Below are 14,337 nucleotides of genomic sequence, written 5' to 3' on the forward strand. Positions count from 1 at the left end.
TTGACGAAACTGTGAAATTGTCCATAATGATTAGTTAATTTTTGTAATTTCACAATTTTGTCTGACGATGTGATTATAATAGATATAGGTTGGTATTATTGGTTAAATAAATCAGTAAAAGAAAAAAATTTTGTTAGTTTCCAAAATATACCCTAAATTTTTACGGATTCGATTTATTATTTTATTTTATTAGAAATTTATGACAATTAGTAGTTTTGAAATAAAAAACAGGTTTTATAAAGGAAAAAGAGCGAAATTATTTTAATTTAGATTATAAAATAATCACATCTGGTTCTTCAATGATTACGTATCAGACATAAATCCTTACCCTGATTGATCCATATCTTACGACGGGGAGAGACTACAAGTAACTGGCCGAGTTCTAACGGTGTCCCTTTCTCTTCGAGGAAGTGGGGACGGCCTCCCTCAAGGAGACTAATCTTGCCACTTCCTTGGGAACATCGTACCCCGTGCCTTGGAGGATAAGAATCCACAACATGTACTTTATTTGTATTAAATTTTGTATTTTTTCCCTTAAATTCACGCAACCTTTACATACTTTGTATATAAATGCATTTAGTAAAAGATATTTCATCTTATTAATCTTTATTACATTTCCTTTTTCGTTTTCACTGTGTGTAGGAGTACATCTGAAACATAATCCATGCGTTTATTGAAAAGATAAACAAGATCAATTTTACCTTCCTGTACCTTGGAGAAAAAGTCGCTCACATTGACTTTATCATGGCATTCCTTTTCGAAAAGTCAGGATTAATGATAAGAAACGTGCCTCAATTTGAAATCTAAATAGAAAGAAATAATGCCCTAGGCCGGGGGTTTCCAAACTGGTTGTTACGGCACCCTGGGATACCGTTCCTAAGATGAAATGACAGAATGACAGTGGAAACTGATTTGAGTCTCAAAATATAAAGTTTGTACCAACAACTGTCAAAACTAGCGGGCGCATGCTTGTAGTTTAGGAAAGTCTTATACGTTATGAATCGGAGCATGCATCAACAGAACAGAATTTGGTATTTGCCTCAATGTAACGATAAAAAAGACAGTATACTTTTGAACTATATGATGCACTACACTAGCAGAGACTGAGAGACTGAGCTAGAGAAGCTCGCAGCAAAGAACAATAACTGGCCGTTCTTAAACGTATTTTCATAGAATAGGTATCTATCGCTTCTAGATCCTAAATTTGAAAAATTTTAGTAGACGTTAGTATTCAGAAGTCAAAATTAGCAATGGTAGTAATTTAGATTTCGAAATAATGTGGAAAAAATAAATAATCACTGCACAAGGAAAGCAACTAATAAGCTCTTAAATATAACGGTAATATCTTTGTAACACGTCTATTCAAATAAAACCAAAGCTTCTTTTTCCGATGTGCCACTATAGAAGAGAAGAATCTACGTGTTTCCTTTTTTTTATCTCTCTCTCTTTCTCTGCCCCTAGAAACAATTAGAGTATTCTGCTGTATAGAGAAAGTATGAAGAATAGAAGCTTACATATCATTGTTACCATGATTTAATATTAATGAATCAATGTTTAAAAATAGTGAAAATAACAATGGTTGTTCTCCTAATGTTGATCAATTATTAGGATTGTTAGCAAATTGATATTTAAGATATAAATCTAACGGCGTACAGTTCTAGATTCGGCCGTGTAACTCGCTTAGTGCGCCGAGATAACCTGGAAGACATTCTAAGTTAACTAAGTCCTAACATTTAATTAGATAATTAATTATTATCTTGTTTATATGGGCATAAAATTGTGTTTCTTTATGGATACCAAAGCATTGCATATATTATCAATAAAACTTACAGAAACCTCCTATACGAGTCCTAATTAATTCACTATTATAATGCCTCTGGACATCAATATTTCCTAGGGACTATATAAGATCCCATCTGGCAAGACTGATAAGAGGTTCCCTTCGAAGCTCTACCAGGATGTATCAACTTGGTCAACAATTATTTTTTGAAGTTACATCAACATCCTACCATTTTCTCATTCCAACAAGTTCTAAGAACTGGTTTCCCTTAGACTTGCAACTGCTAATTCAGGAGACTGGTGCCCTCTAACCTACTAGCGTTACCTTATTCTCAACAGTCTGAAGACTGGTTCCTTCTAGCGTTCTAGTAACGTCAATAGAAATGCCATAACCGTTTAGCGTCCATCTATCCTAGCCTCCCTTTCTGTTCTATATCTCATTCCTACCTACCATTTAACATTTGTAACACTGAGATTATGCATAAAAACGCTGTATCGAGGCCATCTTTGAGAGCATATTAACCATTAATATTACTAAACTTACCTCGATAAATCTACTTAAGCTTCTACCTCTTTAAACTGTTTACTGTCACTTTGGATTATTAGGGAGGTTATATAGAAGTGTTGTTTAGAAATTGTTGGCAATGGCTATTAGGTGATAATTTTGACAGTTATCTTGCGTAAATATAAATGTAAAAATGTGTGATGATTTTCAAGAATATGAAGTCAGTGTGGATAATCCACAAAAACATCTTGATCCTATGGAGACCTACATTTCCTTCAGAGTTACAACCAAAGTCTGTTATTATTTCACTTTTTGCAACAGACTTATGTTTATTTGTATATTTTTTATTTTACCCTTCTTTTGTAAAATTTGCAGGTAAAACAAAAATCTAAAGAAGAAGAGTTCATTGTAAGGAGGAGATATAGTGATTTTCTGTGGCTCAGGAATAAATTATTTGAATCTTTTCCCACTCTTGTTGTTCCTGTAATATTAATTTATTTTTATATTTTAAAATTCTAAAGCCTCTCTGCGAAATTTTTATTTTTAACTATTTGTAGGGGTTACCAGCAAAACACAGTGTACTGGAACAATTAGATAGATATTCTCGGCCTTTCATCATGACCAGAATGTCAATGTTGCATACATTTATGCAGAGAGTAGCTTCTCACCCAGTATTTAGCTGTAGCCCTGTTTTAAAAACATTTTTAACTGCAAAATCAGCTGTAAGTTATTGTATTCGCGTTTTACTACTTTTGCTTTCAATCCAATATATTACAATGGTTTTTAGATTGTTGTAAGTACAAAACAAAAATGAAGTGCAAGTGCCTTAAATGTTTCATTTTTGTTTTTATAATAACTTAATAGATGACTGTTTTTGTATTTATAATAAAACTATTGAATAAGGGCTGTCGAACTGAAAACCACTTGAATACACCATTGATTCAATAGGTGTGATGCTCAACAAAATAATAAAAAAAAAAACTATGATTAATTAAAAAACATACTGTTGTCGGATGGCAGCCACTACTCAATAGTTTCACAATTTATCATTATTATTAGGGGATTGCGTTAAATTAATTGGTCTCTAAAATAAATTATTTTTCCATTTTTAAAATTTTTTCAATACATTTTGTTTTCAGGAATTTAATATGCAGGCTAAAGCAGGTCCAGGGTTATTTGATCGTTTATCCGGTTCAATACAAAATTTTAAAGGATATATTCCTCGTCATGGGCATCTTTATCCAGAATTTGAAGCTGTGAGGGTTTACGTTAATAACCTATCTCAGAAGCTTTCAAGCCTTCTTTCTGTTTCAAGTAGAATGCATAGGGAAAGAACTGGTACTTTTAAATCTATAATAAATGATGAACTATTTTTAAGAATGCAAAATAAATTATTATTTAATGTATAATTTTTCAACATCATTGATGTTAACTATTGTTATTCAGGAGTTATAAGGATTTTTTCTGATGCGTCCACTTATCCTTGGTGAAAATCCCATTCTGTGGTTAAAAAAAAAGATCTATTTGAGAATTTTCACTTCACGTTTGATGAAGAAAATACTATGGCTGTCAGTGTACGGAAAATAGCTAATACTGATCTTTGGTTGTGGTGATGTCCATAAATATGTTGGAAAAAAAAATTTAATGTCAAGTTGAGCATTTAGTCGACTGCTTAAAGGTATTAGTGGCATTATGCCCTTTAGAAGGGCATACATTCTGAGGATTCCAAAGTCGGCTCCTCATAGCCGCATTCTATTTATCTAGGATGATTGATACTGCTGTTAAAATTGGTAAGAGATTGATTTCTTCACTGTCATTTCTTCCATCGAATGCTAATCACTAAGATCTAAATAATCTATGAACTGTTCTTTATTCTCAAAAATGGAATATTTCATGTACTGCAAGTCTGTTTAAAACAAAATCTCTCATGGGATGAACTATTATTTCTCCTACAATTTTACCTTACCTAATTTTTCTTTCCTTGGTTCCATCTTTTTTATGTATTTCGATCTTGTAGATCAAACTAAAGTGAAGTTCTAGAGTTTTTACATCGATAAGCTTTTTTCAATTCTCATTCATGCTGTAAGGTTTCTATAGTACTAGTCAAAATTTCCATTTTTATTACTGAAGCTCTTGGAGGCTTGCCAAACTTTTTCACTTGTCTAAAAGATATGATAACTTCTTTATGTTTGGAGGCTTTTTGGAAAAAATAATCGGTAAAGTAGAATAACTATGCATCTATATAGAAGACATAGCTTTATAATCAGAGAACTATCATATACCTGATTGTACATGGTTTTGTCAAAAAAAAAAAAAATTTGACCCCACTCAGACTTCCAGAAACCATAAAAACTGCATTTGTTAGCTCTGTAGCTTTAGGATTGATTGATATCTTCAGTAAATGCACTGTTCAATAAACCTTTGAAGCTTGAAAAAAAAACTATAAAACCTGAAGGATCTTGGTCATATAGAAGTCACTGGCTAGTGACTGACTGTCTAAAAGGCTAGTTTTAAGGTTCTACTAACACCATAATAATTTTAATTGAAGAAAGAATTTGTTACCATTGCAAAGAAACACTTGTATTCATAACATGATTTGATTTGGCGTAATTTGCCATTTTTTCCAATTAAATAAAAATGTACAACATATTTTGAGATATTGACAGTAGTCACATCAAGGAATGATGTGTGACCAACACACTGATGGATAGAAAGAAAATACAAAACAAGAAAGCTGTAAGAATTAAATGCAGTAAAAGCTTCCCGTTCATAGTTCTATTGTTCGTAGATTAAAAAATTATGACGACTTCTACTATTCCTGTGTCTGAAACATACTATGTGCCATATTGTTAGTACAATATTTATTTATTAACCAATCACCTCTTAAAACAAACTAGTATCAAAGTATTTATGAACAAACAAGTCTTATTGAAGCTTGGCCAAAAGTTCTTTGACAAAATGTCCCATATTACATTCTTCAGAATAATTTCAAGTGAATAGCATATGTTTCTCCTGGTTTGTCTTCATTTTTTTTAGTTTTCAAACTTTCAATATAATTAGAATATTCGTTATACTAATTCATTTAAACTTATTTTATGATAATATTTGAAAGTTTCCATCTAATAAGGTAATAACTTGGAAATTCAACAAAACAATTTTTGGGCAGAAAAAAATTCATTCTGACCTAATCTGAGTTTTGCAATAAATCAGTCTTTAATCCTTAATGGAGGCTCTCATATGCCTCAAATGAAAATATATTAATTTGGTGGACAGTATTTTTCTTATTCCTGAAAAGTTTAAAGAAATGTCAATTATAACCTTTTTGGAGGGAACTCTTCATTTAATTGTTATATCTAAAGATTATAGAAATAATTCACATGTTTTCTATAATCTTTAGATATAAAACTACTTTATATCTAAAGATTATAGAAAGCAGATAAAAAAGCAAAATTATTCTTGAGTTCCAGTCTAGCAACAATTATTTTAGTTGTTTTCCCTTTTGTGTTAATTATGTCAGAATCTAGTTGTTAGTCACTGCTGTCATTTATTACTAGCAATTTTTATTCATTGTGTTCCAGAACTTTCTCTTGAACTGGAAGATGCCAAAAGGGCACTTGATAATTGGTCTTATAATGAGCCAGAATTGAGTCAAGGAATATGTGGAGTTCGTAAGGCAATAGAATCAGTCGCCACCCTTCAAAAGATTCACCTGTTGCAAACCTATCACCCATTGTTAGAAAATGTAAGCTTATAATAGCTTTTAGGTATGAATTTAAAACCAATAGTATTGAAAGTTTAAATGATTGTTTTAAAATAAACACTTCACTGAGTATGGGTGTAAATTATACACCCATAAAATTCTTTTTTTGTTGTGAACAATTACAACCTTTTAAGAATAATATCACAGTAAGAAAACGTAGCTACTGTGTAGCTTAGGTATGTTTTAACAATATGAAATATTTTTCACATTTAGCATTTTTCAAGTTAAGAGACATGCTTATAAAATTAAATAAATGAATGTACTTAATTTTGTTTCACAAAATTGGCATAATTAATAGCATAAAATTATATTATTCTTATCTAAATAGTTATAAGACAATAATCTTTGTTTTTATGACGTACGTGTAATATTTTTGATAGTCCTGAAGAAATATTTTATAGTAGATTTTGTATTTTTTTTTTTATTTCTGTTAATTACCAGTTTTGAAATATCTTCACAAAGTGTTTTCTTATTGCCTAAAAACATTTGGTCTCTGTTTTTAATTCTAATAGGACTAATTTTCTTAGAATATGTTTCATAGGGAACCACGCTTAGTTGTCACTGATTTTTCGTTCAGTAGTCCTATAGCCCATCGATCTATAGTCCTTTGGCTTAAGGTAGGGCTAAGTGTGTCTATGATTAATAATGCTGAATTGATGGTGGCACACTTGACATTAGTTCTGAAAATAATAGTGTATTAGTTAATTTTCCATCTTTTAGTACCTCGAACATCATTCCAAAAGTCCAAAGCTCCGTTCACATCTCAGATATTAAAGCTTGAATTTTGAAAGAAAAAATTCAAATTTGAAATAGTCCTAAAAGAGCAAGGATACATTTAGTTAAAAGAATATTTTTCTGGTTGCCTAGTTTTAGAGACCTACCTACCACACATAAAAATAATTTGTTTTTCGTGCTTCTTCTTATAAAAAAAATGGTTTGACCATTAAAATTGACAAGATTAGAAGTAGAAATACATTAAATGTAATGATGTTTTGTTTGTTCTTTGTAAGTTATGTAGTTGTTGAAATATTGGCTAAACCGCAAATGCTTCCTTTTTCCAGAAATTCCCCGTATTGTTAGGAAAAAATGGCTGCCATTTCAAAATAGTCAAATATAAAAAAAAAAATCCCACTAATTTTTTTCTAGAAACATTGAGGAACTAATAAAGGAAATAGAAAATAAGTTATAAATAGTTAAGCAACCATGATGAGAAAAGCATAAAATTTAAAAGGTATTGCTATGAATTGGAAAAAAAAAAATGCAATTTTAATAATGTTGGAGTTGAATAAAATCTTAAAAAGTTATAAATATTTATATGAATGAAGAACATCAGCAGAAAAAAAAATCTAAAAATCAAGTCAAGAAATTTATGATTCTTGATTCCTCTGAAATTTTCATATGAGGATTCTGAAATTGAACCTGACTTACTTTTTTTCTGAAAACCTTTTTTTGTCAACTTTATTGATGCCATCTCCTGGTTTTTGTACTTCTTTGTGTATTTAATACTACTAGCAATATATTTTTCTTGTTCTACAAAAAAAGCAACAACAAATAGATTAGTTTATATTGACTTTAAAATTTATACCGAGCAAATGCAGAAATATTTATATGACAATTATATAAAAAATGGCTATATAATGTAACAATTATATAAGAAATGGCTAAAATTGTTTAAAATATTTTTCCTGGCTCCTATGGCACATTAGCAGATTATTTTTTACCTAGTATTACACAAAAAAAAAAGTTCCATTAAAATTAGCATTCCTATGTCTGTATCCTCCCTTTGTAGATGTAACACTGAAAGTATTTCTAAATTAACAAATTCGTTATTAAAAAATATCAACATTTAATGTTTTTAATTATTCCATAGCATAATTTTAAAAAGATACATTTCAGGATTATTTAAAAAAAGAATTGCAAATAATAGTTTTATTAATTTTTTTAGCCATTGGAAGAATATCTGAACTACATAGAAGCTGTTAAAGAAGCCCTCACTAGAAGAGATGCCATACAGTACAATTATGAAAACAGTATTGAAGAAACTAATAAGAAAAGAGGTGAAATTTTACAGGTATATCTTATTCAGGTGATAATTATTATTGCATCTCCCCTCTAGTTTCAGATATTATTGTAAATTGTTATAGACTCAGCAAGAAGAAAAACAGATACATCAATTTTCCCCACAGTTTTATCTTATTGCCTAAAAAGGATATTACTCTTGAAGAGTACATTTAGAAAATATCTCTCTTGATAGTTTCCACCCTCTAGCCATTATAATGATTATATTTCCTTCTTAACCACAAGCAAGTCTTAGTTCCAGAAGTTGGATATAGCTTATTATTTTGGTTTAAAAAGGATCTTCCAGATGATTAAAATTCTCCTTGTTCATCTTCTATTCAGTCATTGTATTATTTTTTCCAGACTGCATAAAAGTTGATTATTACTGTGACAATAATAATAATAATTTGATCACAAATTTATTTGAGATATTCATCGCATTAGTTATTCTTCTGATAACGGACCTTTTTTATAATTCTTTCTTAAACCCATCCATTGCTACAGGGTCTGGTGATTTATTAATTTGTTTGTGCCCACATATGTCCATTTAAAAGTCTCATATAAATGTGATCCCTATATTTATTTTGTACATATTTTTTCGAAATGTATCTGCTTTCCTTTGCTTTAGAACAATTGTGCAGTCTCTTGTCATTGTCTTACCTTATTTTTAGTTTTAAAGACTAGGCTACAACTTTTGTTTTCTAGGATAGCTGTAGTGGACATTATTTCTAAATTAATTCATTTTTTTTTCTCGATGAATCCAACCTTTGTTTATGTGGTGTTGTTGAACTATTCATAAAAAGTTTCTATTTGAAAATACACTAATTGCGTGTGTAGTAATTTTTTTCATTTACATCATTATAACATTTAAAGAAAAATAATGGAATAACTTTCATTAGTCTCTAAGTAGTTATGACTTAACATGTATATTAAGATTAGAATTCTTGCTCTGATTAAAAGGTATTTATTAATTTTATTGTTTAATTATTATACCACAGTTAGAGGCTTTGAACAATAATAATGGCAGTTTTGGTATGAAACTTTGGAGAAGTTCTAATAGAGAAAAGCTGCAGAAACTAAAAGAGGAAGTTCCTGTTCTTGATAGAGTTGTAGAAGTAAGTTACCTTTTGTTTTTAGTGAAATAAATAAAAAATAATAATTTTTCAATATGCTAATAAAATGTTAAATAATAATTTTTACCTGCTGTATTTAGAGTTTGCCTACAACAAGAACTAAAGAGATCACCCAGAAACTATTTTTAGAATTCATGTTTCCTCTTCTAGTACTACATTGAAATCCCTAAATTCATTAATCTGACAAGTTCGTGATCTCTGTGGGAAGAATATTTTGACTGGTCATAGGGGAGGGAATGATAAAGTAGAAGGGAGAGGGTTGTCTTCTCAGTCTCGGCATGTTTGTCAATTACTGTTAGATAATCCTTGTTATTGTCACTATGTTTTCTAAATAAGGAAGTATTAATAGAATAAATTTATTTTTGCATCCGACGCCGTTTTTCAATTTCAGGCGCTTTTTAAATATTGCTCTATCTTAAAGTCTCTCCTTCCCGTTTTAAGCTAATGTTTCAAAAGTGATATAGGGCCATCGCTCTCTGGAGGCGGGGAAGGATAGCCTTTTTTTAGTGTTATGATCTCCTCTTGTGAGATTGTGATTTGTCGTTTATCGACCAACCTACTAGCTATAATTGTCTGTTTGAAAAGTCAGATAAGTAAGGCTTCCATGGAGGGTTTAACATACATTTTTTAATTATAATTCTTAGTAGTCCACAGTCTTTGATAATTTAACTACTTTTTGGTTTCATATTTATTGGATTATCAAGATTATTTTGGATTTCAGTGTTCATATTAACTAGGATATTTGTCAGTTCGTCTGAAATGAATGTATGTATTCAATGGCTAATTACACTTTAGTCCCAGTTATAGTCATGTATATTTCTAGAGTATATTGTTATTGACACCTAGGGTTACTCTCAATATTTGCTATCTTATAAAGTTTTATCTAAACATAAACATGTTTTGTTTTTCAATTTTAAAATAATTTTTTAAATATTGACTTGAAACTATAATTACTTTTTATTTAGTTTAGAAAATATAAGTATAAGATTAAAGGAAATTGTGTTATTTAAAATTTTTTTTTTTTTCAGTGCTAACTAATTATTATAGTTTATAGTGCTATAATAGTATTTCCAGTTGCAATACTATATACATGAAATGAACCTACAGAAATCTAATAGTATTGAACTTAAAATAATAGATCAATGTGCTAAAAACCCAATAAAAACTGTTACATTATGTATACATATAGTATACGATATATCGTACTAATGTAAATGACTTAAATTTTTATGATATCAAGAAATAATAAAAATATATTTATATATGATCTCAATGAAGAAAGTTTATTTATGTTCCTTTAAAGAGATTTAGGTAAAGTTTTTCCTGGAAAATCTTATGAATTGCTCTTATATCATTAGTCCTGTACTTATCATGCATTCTAGATAATCCATTTATTTGGTTGTTAATTTGTGAAAGTATTCATACAATATTTTATATACTATTATATATTTTAGGTTTATGGATCAACAAGTGTTACATCGCTTGAAACCAAATTTAATATTCCTTGATTTTTACTAATCTTTTTTTGTTCATTTTTCCCTATATTTAAAGATAAATCACAATGTGTTTACTTTCTACCTATAACTTTTGAAGAGGCAAATATTGCACCATTTTATTTAATTATTTATTTTTTGAAAGGAAAATCATGATAAAGTTGAAATAGCTAATGAAAGCATGAAGGCCGACTTAGCCAGATGGAACACAGAAAAACGATCTGAAATAAAAGACATCCTAAATCGTATTACTGAACAACATGTTCTCTACTATGAAGAAGTAAGACTATATCAATCGTTATTATTGATTTGTTTTTTTTTTCTTTGAAAGAGTCCATATAAGTTTATTGTTTTTCAGAGCTTACATGCTTGGGAGAAGGCACTAGAAACACTAAAAGGCTTAAGTAATTCAGAAGAAGTTTCCCATTAAGTCATATATTATTTATATATATATTTATTTACTGCAATTAGTCTACATCACACACTAGATGATGTTAAAACAAACTCATTATGTACATTACTATATACAATTTTTACACTGTAATTTTTGCAAGTCTGCCTCTATTTTAAAAAAAAAGTGATGATTACATTTTTGTTTGTTAAGTTTTATCAATGTGCCAAAAGCTCTTAACCTACTTTAATTGTTTATTTTTAAAGTTAAAATGTCTAATTTTTATTTACTTACATAAAAAAAAGGGAGAAAAAATGGTGTCTACAAATATAAAACAGTTAACAAAAATTATTTTTAATACCACCACAAACATGTAAAAATTACAAATCTGAGTATATTTCTTGTATCTTAAAATTAAAAAAAAAAAAAAAAAAGTAAAAAGGAAAGAAAGAAAAAGAAGCACATTTAATGAATTGAAGCACCATTTTTTTTTCTTTTTCTAAATACAATTGTTTACTGTTAAATGTACTTCATTTAATAAAATAATTAAAAAGTTTTAGCTTTGGTACATCTTATTGTCACATAAAGATTTGTTGTGAAATAAATATCCATCAACAGTTGAAATTAGTAAAATCCGTTCCGTAAAATGTTTTAATTGACCACACTTTAAGGCTTTTTTCAATTTAGGATTAAGTTTCCAGTAAAAATATGAAGCATAATGTAATAATTAGGTGATTCTGTCAGTTTTAACAAAATTAAAGTCATTTATGACAACAAAATATACAAAAATGTCAGTTCATTATGAAAATAAATATTGCACATCTTTAGGATTTTTTTTTTTTCATTTTTTCTTTTTTAATGAAAAAGTGAAAATGTATAAAATGAACTTATTCCCAAATAATCATGAATCTTAGATTAAAGTTAGTATAGTATTACATAAACCATATACAAAGAATAAATATAACTTAAATCTTTCTTAAAATAAACTCAATATTTTCTTTTTCTCAATTTTTGTCTTCTCAACAAGGAAAGGGATTTTTAGATAAAAATACTGAAAACCGTGATAGAAAATAATTAGGTCACCTTTTTTTCTTTAACTTTCACTTTTAACAAAACAAAAATCATCCTCATGGTTAAGTGATATTATAATATATGATAACTTTAAGCTTGTCATTTTTTGCAAAAACATTAGGCATTGATCACAGATAAGCATTTTTTTCATGTGTCATTTCTAAAGGAATGTAGGGTAAATTTTAAACTTTTTAACATAATTTATATTATTATAAATCAAAACAATCATTAATAAATTACCACTGTAAGCAGAAAGAAGTACGTTTCAGTCTATTAAGATATAGAGTGAAAAATTTTAAATATTAAAATATTTTTGTTCCCAAAAGTATTGGGATACTAATAAACTCTGACATCAGTAAATGATGCCAAAATTTCTTTGTCTCTTATATACAATAACAAAAATTTATAATTTGTTTCTAATTATTGAAATCATACTGAGTATCGAAACGAACTCTGTGATTATCACTTGCTGACTGGAAACTAAGATCTTCACTGCTACTTTCTAGAAAAAATAAAAAAAATTGTGGAGTTAGATTTGACACATTTAACATATAATTTTCAATTTAAGTAGGAACAATGTACTTATTAATAATATGGTAAAAACTAATTAGAGCCATACTAATTAAAACTAAATGGTTGTACATTTGTTTTAACAGATACAATTTTAGATCTAATTACCTAAACAAATGATTTCGATTGACTGTTAACATTATTGAATAATGTTAGGAACTACAGACAAATATAATATTCGTTGGGACCAACCCTAATGTGATAATTCATATCATATAAATGCCAGTTTACTTCTGTGGCATGAGAAATAAATTAATTAAAATATGTAACTTACTAAAAATCTAATAACAGAATTGTTTCATAAATACATTCACTTAAAATTCACTTATCCCCCTAGAAAATACAAAAATAAGAAAGCCCTGCAACAGATAATTCCAATTCTAATGATAATTTCAACTTGATAAATTATAGAACATTAACTTCATTTTATAATTTACTGGTTGTTTGATAAATCCAATGCTCTAAGATAAAATGTAATTACCTTGTAGAAGCTGGGAGTGTGATTGTGTTAAGATGCTTGGTAAGGGAGGGCGGGAGTGAAGGCCCCTACCATGGTATGTGTTGTGGCCAGCAACATAATAATTGGAGCTGGGGTCGTCGCTCCAACTATCATCATCGTCTGCTTCGGACGCAGCACCGCTTGTCCTGCAAGTAACACAATTAGTAAAATATACTTACGCATCTCTCAACTGATATTTAATGAACCATTTTTTTTTTTTTTTTTGATTGTTAACACTTAAGAATAACTTAAGACCAGAACAATTATATTTTACATCAATTTAATTAATTAAAAAAAATCAAAAACATTTTTTATTTCATATCTGAGAAACATTCTCATAAAGTATCGAAACAATGATTGGATTTTTTATTGGGTACGAAAATATCTTTTTGTAACAGGAGCACATTGATGTTATTCCACCACATGTGCTTAAATTTGTTTTAATTGATTCCCGAGGGTTATGGTGAGAGAATTTTTTAGGAGACAATATCAATTTTGGGTGAACTGAAATCAACAACTATAATCTAATCACAGTAGTAGCAATAGGATAGATTATAGTCCACAATGGATCATTTGTCCCATGGGATAATTGGTAGTTTCTGATATTTCATTCTTGTTTTGTTATTTCTTCTTCAATGTAAGGTGAGAACTAGAAAACTTTCTCTTCCTACCTCAATGCACAATAAAGACAAACCATAACAGTGATTAACATTCATGTTAATCACCAATATGATAGAAGCGATGTTCCTCCAAACGGTGTAAGGAAGTCATGTTCCCACCAACAAGTTAAGCATGAATAAAACTTTAATGCTAAATATTTTCTCAAATACTACTTTAAATTAATGATTTATTATGTTGTTCGCCAATTTTAGTAATTAAAATTCCCAAACAATTACAGACTTGCTGAAAATTCCAGCCCCCTTCTACTTTTTTGCTTTGCAGGGTGCCTACAAGAATCTGTCTGCCAGTTGAATTTCTTGCTTTTCCCCAAATACAGAAGTGAAAAAAATTTTTTGTCACAATATTTGAAAATATAAAGAAAAAAATATATAATTTAAAATAATTTGATAATTAATTA

At 28.9% G+C, this 14,337-nt stretch overlaps 3 protein-coding genes across 5 annotated transcripts in view; 1 reads left to right on the forward strand and 2 right to left on the reverse strand.

Moving 5' to 3' along the window:
- MFS9 (major facilitator superfamily transporter 9) overlaps nucleotides 1-403 on the reverse strand; it is a 59,207-nt gene extending 58,804 nt beyond the window's left edge. Inside the window, exon 1 of the mRNA XM_067051742.1 lies at nucleotides 329-403. Within this exon, the coding sequence (XP_066907843.1) occupies nucleotides 329-342 (14 nt within the window). The 5' untranslated portion in view covers nucleotides 343-403. The remainder of the gene's footprint in view (nucleotides 1-328) is intronic.
- Nucleotides 404-2,370: 1,967 nt separating this feature from the next.
- The window catches only part of LOC106682575 (sorting nexin-7), a 12,586-nt gene continuing 619 nt past the window's right edge, over nucleotides 2,371-14,337 (forward strand). Inside the window, exons 1-9 of one of the 2 annotated variants that reach the window (XM_014423495.3) lie at nucleotides 2,371-2,576; nucleotides 2,660-2,767; nucleotides 2,842-3,006; nucleotides 3,424-3,622; nucleotides 5,863-6,026; nucleotides 7,990-8,115; nucleotides 9,101-9,217; nucleotides 10,874-11,008; nucleotides 11,087-11,132. In XM_014423495.3, the coding sequence (XP_014278981.1) occupies nucleotides 2,478-2,576; nucleotides 2,660-2,767; nucleotides 2,842-3,006; nucleotides 3,424-3,622; nucleotides 5,863-6,026; nucleotides 7,990-8,115; nucleotides 9,101-9,217; nucleotides 10,874-11,008; nucleotides 11,087-11,132 (1,159 nt within the window). In that variant the 5' untranslated portion in view covers nucleotides 2,371-2,477. Of the gene's footprint in view, nucleotides 2,577-2,659; nucleotides 2,768-2,841; nucleotides 3,007-3,423; nucleotides 3,623-5,862; nucleotides 6,027-7,989; nucleotides 8,116-9,100; nucleotides 9,218-10,873; nucleotides 11,009-11,086; nucleotides 11,950-14,337 lie in introns of those variants that run through there. The other variant, XM_014423494.3, reaches the window with a different exon arrangement.
- The window catches only part of slpr (slipper), a 21,213-nt gene continuing 18,459 nt past the window's right edge, over nucleotides 11,584-14,337 (reverse strand). For both annotated transcript variants that reach the window (XM_067051735.1, XM_014423492.3), the window contains 2 exons: nucleotides 13,242-13,405; nucleotides 11,584-12,692 (listed from right to left, as the gene is read on the reverse strand). In XM_067051735.1, coding sequence (XP_066907836.1) covers nucleotides 12,607-12,692; nucleotides 13,242-13,405 — 250 coding nt within the window. In that variant the 3' untranslated portion in view covers nucleotides 11,584-12,606. The remainder of the gene's footprint in view (nucleotides 12,693-13,241; nucleotides 13,406-14,337) is intronic.

This window comes from Halyomorpha halys, unplaced genomic scaffold (assembly GCF_000696795.3).
Source record: "Halyomorpha halys isolate HHAL.00 unplaced genomic scaffold, Hhal_1.1 Scaffold425.1, whole genome shotgun sequence".
NCBI classification, from domain to species: Eukaryota; Metazoa; Arthropoda; class Insecta; order Hemiptera; family Pentatomidae; genus Halyomorpha; species Halyomorpha halys.